Source organism: Rhipicephalus sanguineus, chromosome 5, assembly GCF_013339695.2.
Source record: "Rhipicephalus sanguineus isolate Rsan-2018 chromosome 5, BIME_Rsan_1.4, whole genome shotgun sequence".
Classification (NCBI taxonomy): domain Eukaryota; kingdom Metazoa; phylum Arthropoda; class Arachnida; order Ixodida; family Ixodidae; genus Rhipicephalus; species Rhipicephalus sanguineus.
The window spans coordinates 2758180-2783409 of NC_051180.1; the positions used below are offsets into that span (position 1 = coordinate 2758180).

At 50.7% G+C, this 25230-nt stretch overlaps 1 protein-coding gene across 1 annotated transcript in view; it reads left to right on the forward strand.

The window, feature by feature from the left end:
* Positions 1-3915: 3915 nt before the first annotated feature.
* Positions 3916-25230, forward strand: part of LOC119393126 (uncharacterized) — a 220212-nt gene continuing 198897 nt past the window's right edge. Inside the window, exon 1 of the mRNA XM_037659950.2 lies at positions 3916-3939. Within this exon, the coding sequence (XP_037515878.1) occupies positions 3931-3939 (9 nt within the window). The 5' untranslated portion in view covers positions 3916-3930. The remainder of the gene's footprint in view (positions 3940-25230) is intronic.

A 25230-nucleotide genomic window follows, 5' to 3' on the forward strand; every position in this document is an offset into this window, starting at 1 on the left:
CGCTATACGCAAAGGCGCAGCAGAACACCGGACAGCGTAGCGATGCTCGCAAACGAGCTTTAGCATATGTCTGCCCAAAATACGCCAGCAACGCCCGCGTGAAAATAATAAACACGCCATCAATTCCGCAAACTGGAACATTGCGGATAGTGGCACGTTTGTTTGGCTAACTTAACTTCTTGCTTGTTTCAGTCTCATTGCGTTCACAAGTGTTGAAGATTGGGCGAGTTGATTTGTCGTACTTGTGCAGCGCATCACAGGAAAGAAGAAACGGTCAACACAAAATGACAGAGCGCTTGCTTCCAACTGATTTTTATTGGCAAATTATATTGGCAAATAAGTGATAAGCAAACCACCAACGACAAGTGGCGCCAACTATAAAGGATTAAAAAAGAGAACTAGCAGACGCGTGATGTATGTCCTCCGAGATTCCGGAAGTATCCGTCGCCACTCGCTAAGCCTACAGCATTGATTATTTTAATATGACTCTCGGAAACAGTGCTGGATCGACACGGGCACTTTGCTGCTGAAGCTTCAGGATATAAATCTAAAGCAACTACAAACAATAGTTCCGAGTTAACTTGACAGAGCACACGACGGCCACTTGATAGATTCGAGGTGGGCGGCAACCACTTTCGGCGGTTCAGCCATGTTTTTCGGGCGTTTTTAGCGTGTCGGGCGTTCTGGAAAAGTTTGCGCATGCACAATTCACGCCCCATATTCCGGTGTAGGCAAAATGCTTTGCATATAGCGGAATACCGACTTTCTTATAACTCTCTTATAAGAGCACGTGATTTCGTAGGCTTGCTCAAGTGAGCTAACGGAGCTCGTGTATCAATGGCAAACCGCGTTAGCGCTACCTGCGGTTAACCTTGTAAAGCACGGTTAAGCATAACCGCGGTTAAAGTTTTCCATGTAACCGGGTGTGTTGGGAAAAGTGCGCGAGTATCGTGTGTAATGTGACGGAGCCGACATGGATAGAGCGACACGGGAATAAGTGCAGCGGCAAGACTTGCGCGAAGACAATGATGACGATGTGCTGCGCCGCGAGACCACGAGTGGAAAAGAATTGGCGGGCCGAATGACGTAGCTGAAGGTGGGCGCCAGAGGCGTGCGCGTGGTGTGCGGGGCAGTTGCGACGGTAGTGTTCGATTGAGCGGAAGGAGCGTGGAGGCTGGTGGTCAGCATCACGGTCGGGTGTGGGCGTCACGGTCAGGCAGTGCGTCGGAGTGGCCTGCTTCGCTTGGCCTCAACTTCGTCGGTGAGTCCATGGAGCCAGCCGGGAGCTACCGCAGCCACCAGTAACACCGTCTGGTGTATGCCCGAGTGTTCGGCTGTGGTCCCTTGTCCACACGTTCGAGCAGAAGACTGCCTCACTTCGGCACCCACGGTCTTTTGTCACACGCCATCTCCGTCGAGGTATCCACTTGAGCGTTGTCCTGCTCTTCATCGAACTCCTGCGACAACGGCACTCCCGTGCTGACATCTCTTCCACGTAGAAGTGTCCCGCGTCGGCTTAAAGAACTCACCGCCGAGACTGTTTCATTCACGCTAGGACTAAACTTGTTCGTGTGTCTTCTTTGATTTCATAGGTTGCAAAGTGTCGTTTTACTATTAGTGTTCGATGATGTGTGTACTATGTTCGTGGGTTCCTCCATAAAGCGAAAAAATACAGAAAACAGCCTCGCCTTTTTCTGGAGAACGTGACTGTCTTCGACGCAATGTATTCTTGTCTCTTCCTCATTCCAAGGAATCCCATTACACAGGGGTAGGTTGTAAGCTGCAAACTGTGTGCGCGTTAGCCCTTTACAGGGTGGCAGCAGCCCAGCCCTGCACACGCAGCTAAATAATTAAAACTGTATATTTGCTCACAAACCAGCAAAGGCACTGAAGGCAGCACGCTCAGCAAGGGCCACTTTGGCCTGTTATATTTTAAGAACAAAGCAAATCAGGACGCGTAATATTGAAACCACGCTTTGACTGGCATAAGCGGCCGTCGATCCATGTTCGTTAGAACTGGGCTGGGATTTTTTTATTTATTTTTTAATGCGCCTTCTTGAAATTTCGGTGTCCTTTTTTTCCTTCTTTCCCACTGCCTGTCGTATGACAATCTTTTGCAGAAATCTTGCAAATGCTTTGTTCTATATTCAACACTTCTTCGAAGTTTTTTTGTGAAATATAAAACGGGCCAAGGTGCACAAAAGCTAACAAAATTTTCAGATTTAGGCGGTGTTTGCCATTTTTTCACATTTTTTTGCTTTTGTGGACAGCATAAGGAAAGCATGAATGTAATGCACAGTGATGGGTGAACCATGAATGTAATGCACAGTAAAACCAGCAGAAAAAGTTTTCGACACAATGTTTAAGTACACATTAAATTCAGCCGTGAAATCGGAAAACATTGCAGCACCAGCAGAACGCTCGCTCTGACACCTTCAGATATTTTTTCAAGCGACGCTTGTGTTGACTGACTCGTGTAGCAGGTGATGGTGGTGTCCCAAAAATCTCTCCTCACCCACAGCTTGCGCGCCCCAAGAAAAAATCACAGCATATCCACGGAGTGAATGACGATGAGTGGGCGAAGCTGCGGAGGTTCATCGGTAAACCGTGAATCTTCCGTGAATTCTGCCCAGTACATCATCACCGACGTGAGATCGGGCGCGTTTATACTAAAGGTTCGATGAGTTATGACGACTTGCAGCTCACTTTAATTTTACATGTACGCTGTGAATTTTCATTGTTTAGAAAACCATTGCTTTAGAAAACATCTGGCGTCTTTTCGTTTTGCTTTAGAAACATCTGGCGTTCTTTTGTTTTGCTTTTACAAAACATCTGGCGTCTTTCGTTGGTTTATTTCATCAATCAATGGCGTTTTGAACAAAATTTTTATTGTTTAATCACGCACAGGAGAAATCTCACCAGGCACTACCTTGGAGGTAAACGATGGCTGCTAATGGGGAATGAGAGACAGAAGAATTCGGCTTTTAGTTAACGCGCACGCTGCGAATTTTTTATTGTTCAACAACGCACAGGAAAAATCTCCCACCGGCACCACCTTGGATGTCAAAGCGTAAGACTGGTTACGCACTACGACTGCTACGACTACGACTACGAGGGACGAACGGGTGCCGCCTTAAGGAGCTTCGCCCCTAAAACTATTAATCAAACTCACAGGGTCTCTTATGTATTCGCCTAAGAGGACTCGAAGGCGACAGCCATCTTCTTTTTTCTTCTTCTTAGTCGATGTAACCTACCCAGCCCCCCTCCGAGAGCACTCTGCACCTAGCGTGGTTTTGCATTGCCTCCAGGATCGGAGGCATTGCTAGCTTTCTACACGTCACAAGGTTTTTCACAGCCTCCGCGATCGGCCCGTCTTTGACCAAGCGACGATGCCATGCGATGACGCCATGACATCATCATGCCCTGCTCGCGTAAAGACAACCTGCAGTGCTCGGGTACTCCTATGTTGGCTAAGGAGCAGGCCCGTAGCCAGGGGGGGGGGGCGGTGGCTGGGCCCCCCGCCCCTCTCGAAATTTTGATGACACATGGTGTTTTATCAAAAACAAATAATAAAAATAGGCGTTTTTCTGAAATAGTCAAGGCTTTCAGCAAGTGCCCCCCCCCCCCCAAAAGATGCCTGGATACGGGCCTGCTAAGGAGTATACTGCATGGAACTGCTGAGTGTCGCGAAGCCATGCACGTCGTCTCCACTATTCGGGTGATGAGGACAGTCCACGGCGCAGAAGCCAGTTCTCTCAATCTGAGCTGGCCACGATTCTTTGACCGTTGTAACGCGGCGCCCGCGGGAACGGTCGTTCGGTGTAGAAAGTGAACGGGTCGGTCGGAGAGAGTGTTGCGGCGCCGGAAAGAGCGGCGCTGCTTGGCCTTTGTCCGTTGCCGCACAGCCGTCAGTCGAGTGCCAGCAACGCAATGAGTCCGGTAAGTGCTGCTGCTTCCTGCGTCCAGGTGACGCCCTTGGTTCACGCGCTCGTTAAGGTGTGACGCTCCGTTTAGCTCAAAGTCAGTAGCTAATCCGGCGAGCAGTTCTCGCTTATAAGCCTGTGCGAAATGGGAAAAAACTTCAGGCAACGTTGTGTTTAGCAATTCTTTACGGTAGTCTGTGTACACGACGCGCACACCTTGGACTGACCGAGGAATTTTCAATGGAACGGAAAATTGGGCTACTTGGTGAGGATTCATCGGGGCTAGTAGCTCGACGAACGAACCCGTGTGGTTCTTCTCTGCCTTCATTTACCAGCCACAAATGGTATCTTCACCTCTTTTCTCTAGCAGCTTTAAAAATGCAGTTACATTACGAAACTTGAAGTGCCAAAATCCCCGTTTTCATGGTATCTACAGCGCAGCAGACCTACACGAAAAAAAAAGGACGGGACGAAACACAGCGCTGATTACCAGCTGTAGTTTCTGGGATATACTGCAAGTATTCAATCAAGGTGCACTTTGTAGAACATTGAAGGTGAATTTTTATAGTATACATTTGTGTATGTCAAGGGCCGGCTGGAAGTAACTTTGTCCAGTCATTGTTCCTGTACGTTGTTTTCTTTTAAAATCGCGAACCAACAAAACGTTTCACTTATTCATGCTAGGTGTAGGTGTTTCCTTCCAAGAAACTTTAGTCGATCGCCAGCGCCGTGTCGCGCTGCAGCTACCATGACGATGAACATTACTGCATCCCCGCTCTCATGATGAGACCGCAGTGAGAGACTGCATCTCAGATATCGTTGTGCTGCCAAGCGTCTCGCTTAAGGAGAGTCTCTCATTATGCATGAGTGTATTTGTGCCAAAACATACAGAAAAACGGGCGAAGCTAAAGGCCATTCGCTACGAAGAGACACAAGTGAACACTGAAAAAGGAAGGAATTTCAGCGAAGAGCGCTATTCAGTGCACTGTAGGGGCAGCAAGAATGTGTAAGCATAAGCGAGAGAAAATATATCGGCAAGAAGTGCATCAGCTGTGTGTACAAAACACGACGCTTTCAGCGATATATGAATATAAGACGAAAAGATGGATCAAAAGTAATTAGTGCAAATTGAAAAACCAGGAAATCAGGACATCGAGGACTTGAAATATTACAAGCCGATCATTTTACTGTCCGTTGTTTATAAGCTATTTACGAAGGTAATAGCAAATAGAATTAGGACCACCTTAAAATTTACTCAAACAGGGGACTAAGCAGGATTTCGGACAGGCTACTCGACAATAGACTATATTCACACTACCAATCAGATGATAGAGAAATGCGCGGAATATAACCAACCCATATATATATATATATATATATATATATACGTTTCAGCCAGACTCTGGCTGAAACGTCGAAATAAACAACGTTGTGACTTCTCACGGAGGATCTACTTGACTACTTGCAACGCTACGGCCACTCCACCACCATGCCTACATATATATATATATATATATATATATATATATATATATATATATATATATATATATATATATATATATATATATATATATATATAGCCTTCATAGATTACGAGATTGCATTTGATTCAATCGAAATCTCAGCAGCTATGCAGACACTGCGCAATCAGGGCGTCGACGAACCATATATAAAAATGCTGGAATAAATCTACAATAGCTCCACAGCCCCTATAATCCTCCATAAAGAAAGCCACAAATTTCCAATAAAGAAGGGTGTAAGGCAGGGAGATCCCCAATGCTATTCACCGCGTGCTTACAGGCGGCGTTCAGGGCCCTGTATTAGGAACAGTTCGAGATACGAGTTAATAGTGAGTACCTTAGTGACCTGCGATACTGCCTTGATGAGTAACTCAGGGGACGAAATGCAAATCATGATTACTGAATCAGACACGGAAAGCAGAACGGTAGGTCTGAGAAAAATACACAGAAAAGTAAAGTAATATTCAACAGTCTCGGAAGCGAACAGCGCTTTTCGATAGGCAGTGAGGCATTGGAAGTGGTAAAGGCGTAAGTCTTAGGACACGTAGCGACCGCGGAGCCGAACCATGAGACTGAAGTAACTAGTGGAATAAGAATAGGGTGGAGCGCATTTGGCAGCATTGCATTCTCAAATCATTAATGGCAGTTTACCACTACCCCTCAAGAGAAAGGTATCCGCAACTTTAAGCTACGGTAGTGCCGCCGCACGGCAACCGGCGAAAGCCGGGTTCCGGAGACAGAATAAAAACTTGCCTGGCGGCAACGTGCGAGGTGTGCTTTGTCGTCGTTGTGTCCCTCAACTTCTTGCGCGTGCGGCAAGTGAATTACGATGGATTTTGTTGATTCAACATCGTGTAACCTTTCAGTAACCGCCGTAAATAGTACAGTAGTAATTGCGTGTGCCCCAATGCAAACCGTGGAAGGCGCCGTGAGTGTGCTTACTTTTCCTTTGGACAGACGACAGAAAAGGCAATAACGGGCTGTCAACGTGGGCATCGGGAAGCTTGTCGCACAGAAGATGATGGTCGCGCATTTTAAATCGGCTGACTTCTTGGACGCAAGTAATTGCTCGGATTGCCAAATCCTCGATATGATTATGAGACACGCTGTAGTGAGAGCTCTGGAATTATTTCTACCACCGGGTGTTCCTTAATGTGCTCCTACGTCGAAGCACACGGGTGTTCTTTTGCATTTCGGCCCCATCGAAATTCGGCCGCCTTGGCCGGGAATCATTCCCGAGTCAACATGCATCGCGACGCACCTTACGTGCTGTACTGCCACGTTGGGTGACCCTGGGACACAACAGGTGAGTGCTCTTGTTTTGTTTGATTTACAAGAAAACAAAAGCGGCCGAAAAACAGCACAACAGCCTTCCATGACTGATGCCTGCGAGCGGGTGCTGGACGAACGCCGCTGCCGTCCGCAATCGAGCGCAAGCTCGCCGTAGAGCGCCTTGGTGGTGATACTGCAGGGTTCGTGAACTCTCTTATTGCTTTCTCTTTCAAGTCGTTCATTCGTTCATTTTTAACGGCGAAGCTGTCAGTCAAAGCATGGAAACGGATGTCGTCCGGAGAAAACGTCGCCGCGCGGTCTCCATAGCAACCGCCACAGCTGCGCAGCACCTGGCCTCGCCGCGCCTCGATACCGTGAGTCACGCCAAGCCGAGCATGCGCCGAAACCACGCCGCCACCAAACCAACGGAGGAGCCGCCGTGCCTGACTACCACGACAGCTGGCCCGACGTCACGCCGAGCCGCGCATGCGCCGCGCAGGAGCTGTGTAGTGACCACGCCAAGAGTAAAATTGGTGTCGCCTAGCGACCGTTTGCGTCATAAAATACGTCATAAATAGTTACTGCGCATGTGCGTGTCTTCGGAATGGCTGCAAAGGAGCCGTGTCTCGTCGTGCCGAGCAGCTCTGGCCATGGGCCGCCCGAGGAAGGTCCGTACACCCGAAGAAAAAGCTGCTTATCGCGAGGCTCAGGTGTCGCCGATCGACAACGCAGCCGTCGACGACGAGCCAATCCAGTCTCCGTGGCCAACGAAGCAGCGGCGAAACGGCGAGGCGGGCAGATCCGGACTATGCTCGGCGCGAGAATGAGCGGGAAGCGGCGAGGAAACGAGCCATGCGCTGTCAACCCGGAGGCGGCCAAGCCGAGTACGAGTGGCGAAAAGTCCGTGCGAGCGCCGATGGAGCCAACGTCAGATTTGCTCGTGAGTTTCTGGAGCTCGAGTTTGGACATTCGTGTAAAGGGTGCGATAGGCTTTGGTTTAAGGCAAATTTAACTTCAATCAGCTCCGTGCGTCGCGAAGAAAAGCGCGTCAATGGCTACCGAGTTCTACGAGAAATGCTGCCGGACGAGAACGACCACGGTGAACTGAAGTTGTGCAGGACGTGCCGGGACACGGTTGTGCGTGGTGCAGTTCCACAATTTAGCGTTACCAACGGCTTTAAGTACCCCGACAAGCCCGCATCGCTACCGCGACTCAACGCGGTGGAATGGTGTCGCCGAACCAAGAAACGCATCGACCAGCTTCGCTGTTTCAAGCCTTGCGCCGCCAGTGCAAGCCTTTCTCTGGCGTCTTTTAGCTCGCCACGAAGTAATTTAATGTGATTTGTCAGCCTCTCGACGTTGTTACTGGCATCACTGCAAAATTTAACACTTTCGCCTATGTAGGTTCCGCTCGCATTGCTCGTAGAAAATGATCGAAAATCTCCGCTATTGCATTTCACATTACAAGTGCAACCAAGTTCACTCTCACAGCTTGGCAACTATGCCACCGGCAGAGTTGCCAAGCAGTGTGAGTGAACGTGGTCATTTGTGTATATATATATATATATATATATATATATATTGTGATGATTAAGAGCGGCATCGGGGTTCTAGCGCGCGGGGAGCTGATCGAAGCAGAGGAAGACAACGGTCAGAATAGAACATCCTGTCCGACGAAAGGGCGTTGTCTCTGTGTGTGATTTCTTTACAATGGCGCAGCCTACGAACAACAAACCGTGAGTGTGTCCTCGAGGATCATCGGCAGCGCGAGTCTATCCATCCGAGGAACGCCATCCACGCTTCCTCGATCATGGACTCCACGACTCGACCGCTGCTGCCGCTACTTATCGAACCATCCGCAGACGGCGTCCTTGCCTCTTCGGTGGTTCCAGCGTACGACTTTCCAGGAACCTTGCTACCACTTTCGCCTGAGAATGTGCACGGGCTCCTGTCGCCTGGGAACGTCGCGTACGCGCCTCGTGACACGCATCCGGTGCCCAGGGCTCTTTCAACGCGTGAGCATCCAAGGGACGCTGTTCAGGCTTCCTTGAACGTGGATGTTGCCGTCGGGAGTACTTCTGTCGGAGCTAACGCGAGAAAGATCCAGCCCTGACAGCGTTCAGTTTTCGAACTGATTTTTTTATTATTGCGCTGCACCCGACGCGCGGCCGAATGCCAACTTCTTTGACGAGCGCCGCATTCTGAGGCGCTACAGGGCTCCCCCCCATAGAACGAGAGCCATAGGAGTCGCCCAGTGGACATGCTTGGATGAGGGCATCCAGGCTGAAGTTTGAAGCCCCGCGGACGCGAGAGCGGCGATATACGCAGGTTTTAGTCGATCGGCAGCCACGACGTCTTCACGGCCATTGATGTCCAGCGTGAACGTCTTAGGTGTACGATGGAGTACGCGGAATGGGCCATCATAGGCTGGTGTGAGTGGTGGCCGTATTTGGTCACGCCGAACGAAGACGTGACTGCAGTCATGCAGGTGCTGGCTGACGAAGACAGACTGGGGGTGTCGGTCGGCAGGAATCACAGGAGCAAGGTCCCGAAACGTGGTGCGCAGCTCTCGAATGTACGTGGAGGCATCGTGAGTGGAAGGTGGCGATGATGGCTCGAAGAATTCTCCTGGAAGACGCAGGGAAACGCCATAGACTAGTTCGGCTGATGAGCAGCCGAGATCCGCTTTCAATGCTGATCGGATACCCAGAAGTACGAAGGGGAGGTGGTCGAGCCAACGTTCCCTTGGCTGGTGAGCAGTGAGGGCAGCTTTCAGTTGTCGATGAAGCCGTTCGACCATGCCATTGGCGGAAGGATGGTAGGCATTTGTGTGGATGTGTCGAATGCCCAAGATATTGGCAAGTGCGGTGAAAAGGGCCGATTGAAATTGACGACCGCGATCAGTGGTGACGACAGAAGGGCATCCAAAGCGCGACACCCAGCCGTTTGTGAAAGCCTTAGCAACTGTTGGTGCTGTAATGTCGGAAATGGGAAACGCTTCCGGCCATCTGGTGAAGCGATCCACACATGTCAGCAGGTAACAGGCTCCTTGCGATGACGGAAGAGGGCCGACGATGTCGAGATGGACGTGAGAAAACCTTGCGTCTGGAGGCCGAAAGGGGGATGTTGCCGTGACAGTGTGACGGTGAACTTTAACCCGCTGGCACTCAAGGCAGGTTCGCGCCCAGCGTCGGACATCAGCATTGATGCTTGGCCAAAGGAAACGAGATGTGACTAGCTTCTGGGTCGCACGAATACCAGGATGGCTCATTTTGTGCAATTGATCAAAAATTGCACGACGAAAAGCTGAAGGCACGAAGGGCCGAGGGACACCAGTAGACGTTTCGCACGTTATTAATGAGGTAGAAAGTGGAAGCGGGCACTCCGTGAACGATAGAGACGTGGATGAAGAACGAAGACGATGCAGCTCAGGATCGTTGCTTTGGGTAGCTGCTAGCTCTTCCATGTCTAGTGGTGGCTGGGTCGACAAGGCATCGATGCGGGATAGTGCACCAGCAGCATTTTCCGGCCCATGGACGTGTCTGAGATCCACAGTGAACTCGGAAATGAAGCATAGTTGACGGATCTCCCGTGCAGTGTAATTGCTGCGATTGCGATGGAAGGCAAAGGTCAGGAGCTTGTGGTCTGTAACGACGTAAAAGTCCCGGCCCTCCAATAAATGACGAAAATGTTTGATGGTGAGGTATACCGCGAGGAGTTCTCGGGCAAATGTACGGTATTTTGCTTCCAGTGGCTTTAGTTTTTGCGAGAAAAAACCAAGGGGCTGCCAACCGGATACGTGCTGCTCGAGAACGGCGCCAACTGCCACGCTTGATGCATCGGTGATGAGACGAATTGGGGCATCAGGGACGGGATGTATGAGCATGGTGGCGTCTGCCAGAGCCTTCTTGGCAGTGCAGAAGGCAGATGCAGCGTCCTCGGTCCACTCCAGTGGCGCAGCCGGGTCTTTCTTTTTAGCCTATAGGTCGGTCAAGGGCTTTAGGAATGTGGCACACTTTGGAAGAAAGCGGCGATGGAAGTTTAGTAGGCCCAGAAATTCTCGGAGTCGCTTCAGTGAAGTCGGGGGTGGAAAGTCTTGAATAGCTTTCACTTTGCTGGCGAGTGGTTGGATACCCTGTAGAGTGACAAGGTGGCCTAGGAACTCTATTGTAGCGACGCCGAAGAGGCACTTATTGGGATTAATTACGAGGCCGTAATCATCCAGGCGGTGGAACAGGGTGCGCAGGTGGGCTTCATGCTCAGGGCCCGATGAGCTTGCTACAAGGAGGTCATCAAGGTAGGCAAATACGAAATCGAGACCTCGCGTGACCTCGTTGATAGTGCGCTGAAAGGTCTGTGCAGAGTTGCGCAATCCAAAAGGCATCCTCACATATTCAGACAGACCGAATGGGGTGGTGATGGCCGTCTTCGGAATGTCGGCGGGTTCTACAGGAACCTGATGGTAAGCCTTCACTAAGTCAATCTTAGAGAAGATTGTGCACCCAGCCAAATTTGATGTGAAATCCTGTATGTGAGGAAGTGGATAGCGGTCTGGTAAGGTGTGGGCATTGAGAGCGCGGTAATCCCCACATGGTCTCCAGTCGCCAGGATCTTTCTTCGGCACCATGTGGAGTGGCGACGCCCAGTTGCTTGAGGAAGGCCGCACAATGCCGAGTTCAAGCATGTGCTCAAACTCACGGCAGGCGATGGCGAGGCGTTCTCCAGATAGTCGACGGGGTCGTGTAAAAACGGGAGGTCCAGTGGTCACAATGTGGTGAGTGATGGAATGCTTCACCGGTGACTCTCTGGTGTGCGGCTTCGTGATGCTGGGAAAGTCGGCGAGTATTTTTGCATACGGCGAAGCAGGTGTGAGAGCTCGGAGTCCCGTTGACGAGGAAGTACAGATTACACCGTTGATGGAGAGGCGGGTGTTGAGATCAATGAGGCGATGAGCATGCATGTCCTCAGCAAGGTTGAAAAAACTGAGGAAGTCAGCTTCAATAACAGCTTGCGAGACGTCAGCGAGGATGAAAATCCAGCGGAACGTACGGCGTAGTCCAACGTCAAGTGTAAGAGAGCGTTGGCCGTATGTGCGAATGGCGGAATTGTTGATCGCTTGGAGTGGGCAGGTCTGTTCGTTGCGACGGCGATCTGCACACGAGGCCGGTATGACGCTAACCTGGGCTCCTGTGTCGACTAGGAAGCAAGCGCCAGTGACCGTATCAGAAACATAGAAAAGGCGGCATGACTTTCGACCAGTACCACCTGCCGCCGTCAGTGGCCGGTCGTCGCATTTCCCGACCAGGAGCACGGGCGATTGCACTTGCGAGCAGAGGCACCGAATCGGCGGTGGTACCAGCACACGGTTGAGGATGAGACGTCCCGCGGCGCGTCGGTTGACCGAAGTTCCGGAGAACGTGGGGGCGTCGACGAGAGACTGTGTATCTGGAACCTGGATGACGGTCGACGATGCGCAGGTACAAAGCCATCGAGGCGCCTGACAAGGGCGTCCAAACGGTTCTCGATGCTCGCGAGCGCCGGGTCTCCAGCGGTGGCCGGTGGCGGTGCGGTAACGGTGTTGAGGCTATGTGCCCGCGAGTAGTCCGCCACTCGGTCAGCCATTTCAGCGAGTGTGTCTACTGGGACATCTCCTGCAGCCACGAGAACCGGGACCATGCTCTGCGGGAAGCGCTGGAGGAACAACTGACGCAACAGCTTCTCCTCTTGAGGGGCAGACGGGCCGCCAAGGAGCTGGCGCAGCTGCCTTCAACGTGTCGTAGGGATGGCTCGTGTGCGGCGACGCTAAAATATCAGCTAAGTCGTCGGCTACGTCCGGAGGTAAGCAGGACACCAGATGCCAGTACCTGGTCTGTTGGCTGGTGATTTGCCGTAGACGGAAGTGCGCCTCGACCTGCAGAAACCATGTGCTGGGGCTGTTGGGCCAAAATGGTGGCAGGTTGACATGTTGGATCGCAGCGACCGCAGCACCGCTAGGTCTGGCGTCTTCTTGGGCGTCAGGAGCGGTAGGATTGGTGGCAGAGCCGGCGGGATCCATGCGGGATGATCGGGGCTGCGTGTTCTTTATCGGGTCACCATTAACTGTTGGAGCTAACGCGAGAAAGATCCAGCCCTGACAGCGTTCAGTTTTCGAACTGATTTTTTTATTATTGCGCTGCACCCGACGCGCCGCCGAATGCCAACTTCTTCTTTGACGAGCGCCGCATTCTGAGGCGCTACACTTCTACCACCGCATACTCCGCGGACGTGAATTCTCGCTCTTTGCACGCCTCATCTGACAGCGCCGCGGAGCTGTTTCACACCATCGCACAACTCCGCGTTGAGATTAACGCCTGGATAGCTCGGTGCTCCGAGCTGTGTCCTGCCGCTATACCATCATTGTGCGCAATGAATGCCTTGTTTGCTGCAGCTGCCTCACAAGGCCTTGAATCCTGCTCAGTCCAGAACCGTAGAGAGCTCCGATGTGCCCTCACGCAGCTCGCATCTCAACTGGGCTCCTTGGCGTCGGCATACTCCAGATTTTCGTCTGCCGCCCCACCGTCACCGGCTATCTGCGAGTTGCCGGAGTTCTGCGGCTTCCAGAACGACGCCGACAACTGGGTGGCGACGGTGAACACAATCGGAGCTCGCGAGTGCTGGACGGATCAGCAGAAGTGGTCGGTGGCATAGACCGCATTCGGGACGGTGCCGCGGCGTGGCACAGGTACGAAGGCGTGAGGCAGGAATCCTGGGTCGAGTGGAGCACCAGGCTCATAGATGCCTTTGGACCGATTGATCACTATCTCACTGCCACCACCCAGTCCAATCTCACTGCTGCCGAGGATGGAGCTCTGAAGGGGCACCATCTCGAGGATGCTGCAACTGCGTATTGCAGCTCACTTGCAGGCAGTGTCTCTACCTACTCTGGGACAACCACACAACTGAGACCAGGCTCACCACCTCAGGTCACGGACTCGGCGTCCGTAACTAACACAATAACATCTCTGACCAACGTCGAGACCACATCTCGTTCACAGCCATTGGAGAAGCGATCCCGAAGCTCACCATCGTATGAGCAAGTCACTACGACCTCTTTGCACCAGCGACAGTCGGAGAAGCGGCCCTCACTTCACGCGAAACCTGACCGGTCGGCGAATTCTGGGAAAGAGGTCCTTCTTGTCGCGTCAAAGCATGGTCCTCCGCTTTCGACGCAGTCATTGGCCGAATGCACAGACGCTCACCTACTGCTCAGCGACAAATCGCTTCACGAGGTCAAATCGATAGATGATGCCACATTCGCCAAGGGTCAGTCCGTTTTATCAAGCGGGTACCCAAGCACGGCTGAACCTACACCCCAGCCAGAAGAAGCCGATGTCTGCCAGCCCTGCCCCCTGACGTGTGAGCCCGTTTACGACAGGAACAACTTCATTCAGACTGCCATTGTGTTGCCTGAAGGCCACGTGGAACACGACGGAGTTGTTTTTTGCACGGAATCCATCAGTGGTCGACCGGGGCTCGACAAGTTCGGAGGGAGAGGCAGCGGGGTCGAGAGGGCTTTGGACACCCGTGACAATCTTGGCACGGGTGCACACATGTCCGACCTCGTTCGACCGACCACATGTCCGACTTCGTCGAGCCATCATTTATCGACTCAAGACGGAAGCCCAGAAGAAGACAAAGTAGATGATCCGTGCCCCCGCAAATGGCATACGGCCAGCGTAAATGTGCGACCACAACAATACACTCAGCGCCATCAACTAGAGCCATCGTCATCGGCAGTATTGCAAGCCAGAATGCCCCGCGCCCGAGACCTGCAATCGCTGCGACATAGCCAGTGTTGGCCGCCGGAATCATACTTGGCGAATTTCCAACTGAAGTTCCAGCATCGCGACCCAGGCCACTCCGAAATAGTCAGTGCCGTCCACCAGACATACTTATGGCAGATTCACGAGCCAAGTCGCCGCGTGGCCCGGACCGACCACCGCGATACAGCCAGTGTCGCCCACCGGAGACGCTTCTCGCAGATCCCCAGTCCACGTTGCAGTGTGGTCGGGGCCGACCACCACGACGCAGCCAACCCCGCCCACCAGAAACACTGTCGGCAGCGCTCCACGCGCTCGCAGTCATGGCCGAATGTGACGATTAAGAGCGGCATCGGGGTTCTAGCGCGCGGGGAGTTGATCGAAGCAGAGGAAGACAACGGTCAGAATATAACAGCTTCCCCGACGAAAGGGCGTTGCCTCTCTGTCTGATTTCTTTACAATATATATATATATATATATATATATATATATATATATATATGGCCCGATACTGCCGTCGTCGCGTGCCAGGATACACCAACGCCCAATCACAGAACAACTCCATGAACCGCCTCCTATCTCGTTACGAAAGTCCGCATCCTCAATCAAGCACGTTCTCACGTGACTACCCCGCACGTCCACCAAACAAATGTGATGAGGTTTATTGGACAAGCCTCAGAAACAGGCGGAAGAACACATGAATGAGTTGAGCGCATACGAGGACACGGACAGAAGGAAGAGACGTACACACACTGGCGCTCAGTGTGTGTACGTCTCTTCCTTCTGTCCGTTCCTCGTATGCGCTCAACTCATTCAAGTATGACCAACCGACAAGCCCGTATCGCCACCCTGGTAGAACACAGGGCGAAGAAGATGATGGTGTTCGAACGCATCTCGTGGCACCTCCGCTCGTCATGATGATCGTTAAGCGTCCTGTCATTGTGTTCGTTCCTTGATTATACTTTTTATATATATATATATATACATATATATATATATATATATATATATATATATATATATATATATATATATATATATATATATATATATATACAAATGTGATGAGGTTATATATATATATATATATATATATATATGTGTGTGTGTGTGTGTGTGTGTGTGTGTGTGTGTGTGTATGAAGGAAAGAAGTGTTAATTTCTAAGGGCTCGTTTTCTTTGTTATACACAATATTAATGAGCACTAACAGACAATAATACCAAGGAAAGTATAGGGGATGTTTTGAGTAGTAAATGTAAGGTAAATGTGAAGAAAGAAAAGTGGACGAAAAGATAGCTTGCCGCGGGCAGGGACCGACCCTGCGCCCTTCGAATAACGCGTCCGATGCTATATATATGCTACACACACACACATATATATATATATATATATATATATATATATATATATATATATATATATATATAATATATTAGTGGCGATTTATGCCTCCTTGCGCATATAAGAGAGTATGAGCGCCGCAAAGACCACGAATGAGGGTTGCCATAGCACAGGCGCGCTTTTGCATGCGGAACTGGATGAGGTCGCTGCTGGCTCCTCATGAATAGAGTTACTGGTTACTGTATATGCTACCTTTAGGTGGCAAAGTTGTGCATCTGTCTTCCAGACGCCGCTAGCAACTATGCATTGCGGAGATGCTCATGCTCGGGCTAATTTTAACACGAAAGTGTTTTATGCCGGGGTCCACCAAGATTTCAGTGACGTATTTCCGTCACGGAAATGACGTAGAAAAAATTTACATGATCAGATGTCAAAGAAAAAAAGTTCCGTCAATGAGCATCGAACCCACGACCTCACGGTCCACAACAACAGATGCCGGGCACGCTATCCACTGCGCCACGGCCACAGACTCTAGAGGCTTTACAAATGCGCCTTTTATATCTACCACTCTCCCGGTCGGCGGGGTGGTGTTGCCCTCTGGGAGCCGTAAAATAGAGTAATTCATCATTACTGTGGCTTCCGCGATTAGCACCTGCAACGCATTACACGTCCGTCCCATTCGGCGCGTTTTCAATAGAAGTTCAATTTTTTCAATGCCTTAACACACCGCGAGGTGGCGATCTTAGACCGAGCGTCGTAAAAGCGTCGGCATCTCTGCGACGCGCGCCTGCCTCACGTGGCTGAAACACCGCGTTCACCGTTGACGCGCTCGCCCCGTGAAAAATCGCGGCTGGGCTACCGGGGCGGCAGGACGCGCTTTGCGTTTCCCTCTAGTCCGGCCGTGTTCAGTCACATTTTAACATGCCGCGGGATGGAAACCAAGTTCAGCGTCCAATATGCGACGCTCTTCTCGCTATCACACCTCGTTCTCTGATTACGCTTTCACCGTTAACTACTACAGCTACTACAAGGGTTTGTTTGATCATTTAACATGGACGTTAGTCGTCGGGATGGAGATGTACCACCAGTCATCCACGTTAAATAGTGCCATAATAACAATAATAATAATAATATCTGGGGTTTAACGTCCCAAATCCACGATGTGATTATGAGGGACGCTGTAGTAGAGAGGGCACCGGAAATTTCGACCACCTGGAGTTCATTAACGTGCACCTAAAGCTAAGTACACGGTAAACGGTGCTATAGCTGCCAGACATCAATATACATTGCGCAAACTCTCTATTCAGTTACTTCTGTAAACATTCAGCTAGTTCTGTAAGGGCGCCCTTTACTTTCGTGTTATTCCGATTCCTATGAAGGAGGGATCAACCATCTTTTTGTGTTTATCGACGCCACCGCGGCCGCGAACTGACTTAACACTTGTCATCGACAGCCAATGTTTATCGCCGGCCTTCGACACGCCTGGCATGTTAATCGGCGACACGGTAGGCATGTCGCCTGCAAAAACGAGGTGCGACATCACCGCATAGCTGTGGTTGCTAGCCCGACCTATGCGCAACTCTGCTACCTAAAGGTAGCATATACAGTAACTCTGCTCACGGAGGCGCAGAGCTCCAACAGCGGATTCGAGCACGGCCAAAGATGTCGTACACTCACAGAAAAGATCGAGTAAAAAACTCCAGGCCTTCGCTGAAACCGCAGCACAGTCCCAGAATAATATTCGTCATTTGTTTTGCCTTCCTTTCCTTGCATTATCGCCGCGCGCCCGGCACTTTCTGGTCACGAACGGCATGCGCGCTATCAGCGTGACATAGCATTCTTGGTAGGAATGTGGCCAGCGCCGAGTTTTTAAAAAAGTAAACGCAAGCAGGCGAGATGACGATTATTGCTGTGGGACAAAAAGACGTCCTTTTTGTCCCTGCGAAAGGCTGGTAAGCAATCGGCGGCAGGCCTCGTACTTGCGCTGATGTTATCGCATGCGTCCTCCATGAGACGGAGATAGCCAGCTTGTTTCATCTCTACTTCAGCCGTGTTCCTCGCCAGTGCTCGCCATCTTTTACTCGCTGGTAGAAATGCGCAGAGCGATGTTATCGATTTCGACTTTATACGGAACATGACGGCTACAGTGAAAACCTGTCCAGAGTGTCCATATAGTTGCTGTCGCAATAAAAAATATAGAAAAACTGTGGATGCGAGCTCGCCTTTTTTCTGGAGAGATGCATTGTCTCCGCTGTAAAGAGTTCGTCCGTTGGAAGAATCAAATAATCCGGCGCCTTTTTTGTTGGTTTCGTTGTCGCCTTCGCTACTCTTCCTACAGGCGATATCTCGATATACTGGACAAGTGTGTCAATGCAGGCTAGTTGGTATTTCATTGCAAAAGAAAAAAGAGGGTGACCTTATTTTTAGGTCTGCCGGTCCCATGCCACCAATTTCCCGCAGGGTGGGTGCCCTCCCAAGCGGCTTTGAACTTCTCTCTGCCGAGCACCAGGCCGGAAGTGCGCTTGTCCCTATTTTACCGGTAGGTACCCGGCGGCATCGATTCTCTGCCTCCCAAAGCAGAGGCGGATGCTCAACTATTTCACCAAGGCTGCGGTGGGTTAAGGTGCACCCAGGGGTCTTTGCAGAACCTTATGGGGCCACCTTTCGAGATGAGTACCCAGAAACAGCCGAGCGCCAGGTCGGTGTACTCCTCTACTCATTAGGAAAAACCGGTGGGTTCCCGGTCGGCACTGGGAATCGAACCCGGTACCTCAACCATGTAGCCACCGCTGCGATGGCTACCGCAGCGGTGGCTACATGGTTGAGCGTCCGCTTCTAATGCGGGAGGTACCGGGTTCGATTCCCAGTGCCGACCGGGAACCCACCGGTTTTTCCAAAGGGGTAGAGGAATACACCTACCTGGCGCTCGGTTGTTAATGGGTACTCATCTCGAAAGGTGGCCCCATAAGGTTCTGCAAAGCCCCTGGGCGCACTTTAATCCACCACAGCCTTGGTGAAATAGTTGAGCATCCGCCGCTGCTGTGGGAGGCAGAGAATCGCTGCCGCCGGGTACCTACCGGTAAAATAGGGACAAGCGCACTTCCGGCCTAGTGCTCGGCAGAACGAAGTTCATAGTCGCTTGGGAGGGCACCCACCCTGTGGGAAATTGGCGGCATGGGACCGCCAGACCTAAAAATAAGGTCACCCTCTTTTTTTTTGCAAAACCTGCAATGATATCTCGATCCTCGCCACTTCTTTATGAAGCACGCGTACAATGTCAACACTGAGCTTTGATCCTAAGAGGATTTAGCGCTTGTCGGCTACAACCTGTTTTCTCCGCTTGCGCAGTCGGAAACGCACAAAATCTAGCGAAACCAGTTGATCGCTCACGATGGTCATGGGAGACAAGGAAGAACGGGCGGGCGACTCCATGGCAAAGCAGGGTGGGAGACAACAGGAACTCTGCGTTTCTAATTATGGAAACCCTACATATCTACGTGGATCAGCCTACAGCAGCTGCCTTGACCTTACTCTTGTTTCACACTCGTTCACAAGAAAAGTGCACTGGTTTTCAGATTTGGAAACGCGGGGTAGTGACCACATTCCAACTTATCTGAGGATAGAAGGTTTGACCAGCTCCAAGTCCTCCAGAGCCATCCAATGCACCAATTGGCCGAAATTCATGATGATAATGAAAGACTGTTGTAGTGACGGCTCATCCTATAACCTAGAGGCCGCGATAAAGGATGCTCTGCAGAACACCACGCATTCGCTTTTGACGAGTTACACGAGTCACACACGCACCGATTTCGACATCGAAGTTGAGAAGCTTCGTGCAATATGCGCCGTCGCGCGGAACGAAGATATAGACGCACAAAGTGCAAGGATGATTTGAGACTGGCTAGACGCACTCAGAACAAAATACAGCATCACAGCGTCACATTGATAAACTGGCTTCGCGACGATGGGCATCCTTCTGCGAGTCGTTGGATCCGCGAAAGCCTTTATCGCTTATATGGAGAACTGTCCGTGGTCTTCGCACAACTCTTGGTCAGCGACACCCGTTTAAATCTCTGGCACTTCACTTGCAGAGTAACGAGATTGACGTCGCAGAATCCTTCTGTAGAAGGATTGCCGGCGACTCAAATTTCACAGATACAAGGACGGTGGAGCTCGACCCCCCATTTCTCTCACGTGATCACCGCATGGAGTGCCCGTTTTCTATGGATAAGCTAGAAGCTGCACTGGCATTGTGCAGACGTTCTTCGGCGCCAGGACCTGACGGCATCACATATCGTGCTCTTTGTAACGTTGGAGACGAAGCTCGGAAGGCACTGCTGCACCTATACAACGACTCCTGGCAGACTGGTACAGTTCCCCAAGCATGGAAGTAAAGTCGCCTCATTCCGCTTCTCAAAGCTGGCAAGTCGCCTCTGGACATTTCCTCATACCGTCCTATCGCCCTTGCCAGTTGCGTGAGAAAAACAATGGAAAGAATGATTCTAACACGACTGGAATGGTACTTGGAGCACTATGAAATCTATCCCGATGCCATGGCCGGATTCAGGCGTGGCCGATCGGCAACAGACAACGTTGTTGATCTGGTGACATATGTCGAACACCATAGGGTCTGTAAGAGACTGTGTGCTGCTCTGTTTCTAGACGTTAAGGGGGCTTACGATAATGTATCCCATGAAGCCATTCTGAGTCCATTAGAAACAGTAGGTCTTGGTGGCAAGATATATGTGTGGGTGTGCAGCTACTTACAGAGAAGGTCGTTCTACGTGACCACGGAGAATGGCCCGACAAGTGAGTATTACAGTAGCCGAGGAGTCCCTGAAGGAGGAGTTCTAAGCCCTACGCTTTTCAATGTAACCCTCATTGGACTGGTCGAAAACTTACCAAGCACCGTAAAGCTTTCTATCTACGCTGACCATATCTGCATTTAGACTTCAGGTGTCACACGGCTTCAGCTTCGCGCCCGCCTTCAGAAGGCAGCCACAATGACGTCCTGCTACCTTCGTAAACAGGGCCTCGAGGTGCCTTGCGGGAAATGTGCAGTGGTAGCATTCACAAGGAAGCCAATGTCTGCCTATGGTATATCAATTAACGGAGACCTTATATCATTCAGCAGAAGCCACAGGTTCTTTGGAGTCATAATTGACAGAAACCTGTCTTGGACTCCACACGTGAACTACGTGAAGAAGCGGCTGACTGCTATATGTCACATGTTCAGATTCCTTGCAGGAAAGAAATGGGGAGTGCCGATACCATCTATGCTACAACTGTACAGGGTTCTGTTTATTGCATTCCTACGGTACAGTTTACCTGCAATATCGAACACCGACAAGACTAACCTGCTCACGATTCAGAGCATTCAAGCCCAAGCTCTTAAGATATGCCTTTGTTACCCCGCAGCGCGTCAACGGCTGAAACCATTGCCATCGCGCAAGACTACTCAATCACGACACACATTATCACCGATACAATGCGTACGTACCTCAGGCAATATACCAGGACCCCTTCCCACCATTTGGCGAGCCTCGCTGCTGAAAGGCCCCGCACGACATATAGTGCCACTGTCGGCAAACATCGCTCATCATTTACTGCGGGGTACGCACCTGCGTCAAAACCAGTGTTCCCTCCGTGGTGCTTGAGTCGCCCACGAGTTCACCTAACGGTTCCGGGAGTGCGGAAGAAGTCAGACCTACCGACACATCCACTGAAACAATTGAGCCTACAACTTCTGTACAATACTACAGTAACCACGTCCACATCCATACGGATGGCTCGACTACGTCATCCAGTTCTGGTGGTGCGGTGGTTATAACATCACAAGGGATAACTCTGCGTCTTAGAACTTCACATGCGACGACGTCTACGGCGGCAGAACTCGAGGCTCTGCGCAGCGCACTAGAATTTATTGATACTGAAAGACCAAGTAAATGGGCTGTGTTTTCTGACTCAAAACCGGCGTTACAGTGCCTGCGGTCAGTTTCCGACGAGGATGCCACGAACAGTTGACGTATGAAACCGTGAAACTTTACCACCACGTAATTCAAAAAGGCCACGATATTGACTTCCAGTGGTTACCTGGCCACTGTGGCCTCAGTAGAAATGATTCCGCCGATCACGCTGCTCGCGCATCACATCAGGAAGCAAACATCGACCCAATTCCGCTTTCAAGGACAGACGCTGCAAGGCAAATTCGACAACTGGCCCGCAGTCTCAAACTGACGGAGCGGAACGCACCAAGCATAAGACATACTAGACTACATCAACTGAACCCTTCACTGCAACTCCAACTCCATCCGGCCTTCATCGACGCGAAGCTTCGCTTCTCTATCGCCTTTGGTTGGGAGTTGCTTTTACGAAGGTATATACAACGTTAATTGGAATGACTGACAGCGCGGCATACGATGTTTGCGGCACCGAAGAAACCATCGAACACTTGCTGTGCCACTGCCCTCGTTTTGCCTCGGAGAGACAAGTACTGTCCAACGCACTGCGGCGACTGGATGATCGGCCAATTTCCGTGCAGGTGCTACTACAGCACCGTCCACATCTCTCGACGGCCCACAAGGCAGTGAAAGCACTCTTGTGTTTTTACAGCGAAAGCTGTTGTGAGAACATTTCAACGGCCGTTTCAACGGACGAACATTTCAACGCCGCCGCCGCCGGTGTCCGTTACCACTATCGTACGAAATAACAAAAAGGAAATAGGAAAAAATTTCCAGGATGGAACGAGGTTCGAACCTGGGCCCTCTGCGTGGGAGCCCAGTGTTCTACCTCAGGGCCATGCCGGTGCTTGAAACTGCGTTGCAAAAAGACCCTATACAGGCTTCATGTCGGGAAGGAACCACATTAACATATGTAATGTAGTGTGGTAGAAGAGTAAAACAACAACCAGGCGTCACACAAACGCGAATTCTGTAACCGGGCGTCACACAATGCAAATTGCGCAACGAGTGGGTTGTTGTGTGCTTCCAACCCATTACAAAGGCCTCTACGATGATTCTTCGTCATCAGCCACAGCATCAACAAAATGCACATAATGCCTTACTGGTGTTTAGCGAGTACCACGGTTCTTCGCATAATGGCGAAAAATTGCACAGTGGCTGCTTTCCTACTTCACAAAAATTATGATGATTTATAGTGTAGTGGGTTCCTGGCAAGTGCACTTCTATTCGTTGCCAAGGAAGCCCATAAGGCTCCCATGATCCATATGCTCAGGCTCTCAATAAAGTTAATTCCGTCTCTCTCTCGCTCTCCGTTTCTCCGCTTAACGTATGTTATAAAGCGTGGTGGGACAGAGTAATAACGACCGGGCGTCACACTAGTGGGTAGTTTAAAGCTTCCCACCCATTACAAAGGGCTCAGCCATAATTCTTCAACGTCATCAATCACCGCAATAACAAAGCGCAGATAATGTCTCGCTTTTCCGCAGAATAACGAATAATGTCGTGGTGGGTGCTTCCCAACTTCCCTAAAACTATGATTTGTGGCGTAGTGGGTATGTTGCTAGTGTACTTGTATTAGTAGCCACAAGAGAGTTTATAACGGGCTCTAGAAATGCCGCTCTTGCAGCTTTCGCTGTGACTGTGCTGCGCTTTCCGCGCAGGCCTGGCGTTTTTTGAGAACGACTGGCTTGTGCGAACGCCTCTGACTTGTGGTACAATCCCGTACGCTGTAGTGAATGCACTGCATCTCTTCTCCCTTTTTTACAGCGAAAGCTGTTATGAGATCACAACAAGGGCCGTTTTTAGCGCTGTAGTTGTCCGCCGCTGCCGCCGCCGGTTTCCGTAACCACTATCGCTCGAAATAGGAAAAAAAAACGAAATAGGAAAAAAAAATTCCAGAATGGAACGCGGTTCGAACCTGGGCCCTCTGCGTGGGAGCCCAGTATTCTACCTCAAAGCCATGCCGGTGCTTGAAACTTCTTTGCAAAAGACCCTATACAGGCTTCATGTCGTGAAGGAACCACATTAACATATGTAATGTAGCCTGGTAGAAGAGATAATAACAACCAAGTGTCACAACGCGAATTCTGTAACGAGGCGTCACACAATGTGAATTGCGCAACGAGTCAGTTGTTGAATGCTTCCAACCCATTACAAAGGCCTCTGCCATAATTCTTCATTATCATTAGCCAGAGCATCAACAAAGTGCACATAATACCTTACAGGTGTTTAGCAGGTATACCACGGTTCTGCGCAGAATGACGAAAAATTGCGTAGTGGCTGCTTCCTTACTTCACAAAAATTATGATTTATAGCGTAGTGGGTTCGTCGCAAGTGCATCTCTATTGGTTGCCAAGGAAGCCCATAAGGCTCCCATGATCCATTTCCTCAGGATCTCAATAAAGTTAATTCCCCTCTCTCTATCTCTTTCTCACGTTAGCGTATGTTATAAAGCGTGGTGGGAGAGTGAAATAACGATTGGGCGTGACACAGTGCGAATTACGTAACTAGTGGGCCATTTAAAGCTTCGAACCCACTACAAAAGGCTCAGTCATAATTCTTCATCGTCATAAGCCGTCGCATCAAGAAACTGCACATAATGCCTTACAGATGGTACCTCGCTTCTCCGCAGAATGACGAGTAATGTCGTGGTGGGTACTTCCCAACTTCACAAAAATTATGATTTTTGATGAAAAACGCACATACACAAACGCACGCACATGCACTCACACGTTAACACGTGCGCACACGCACATACAGACGCAGGCGCACATATGCACACAAACACGCATACACCTGCACACACCCGTACACACACGCTTGGAGGGTTCATGGCGTGCGTGAGCAACTGAAAGTGCGCGAAATTTGCTTGCGCTCGCTTCTCGTGACGTCAAGGTCACCTGACTGGGAGGCATCGCGCGTCGCAGCCATTCAGCGTTGCGGATGCGCCGGCTCCGCGAAAGAGAGGGTGAAGAAAGAGGAGGTTGACGGCCCGGCGAGGGTGAGGCGGCGTGGATATAGGAGCACCGCTATTTTCCAATATCAAGAGTAAAGCCCCTGGATCTAGGAAAGTAACGACACTCTCCTCCGCGCGCGCGTTTCCTCCTCGATTCTCCTCGCCCGCCGCCGGCGCGCGCTGCGCACGGCACCATTTTCGCCGCCGCTCCCGCGGGCGCGCCGTAGAGATCAATGGAGGCGCGTGATGTCGGGCCACTTTCGCGCCCCGGTGCTGAAGAAAACTTTGAAAAATGGTGATAGCAAGATAGGGAGCACTGAAATGAACGTTTATTAAAAAAATATTAGTTTCTTTCGAAAGCCGTGTAAATGGGGCATGCTAATTTAAAAGGAGCTTTATGCAGCGTTCCATCATGCAGACATTTTTTCTGCCACGTGATAACATGCTTTACATTAA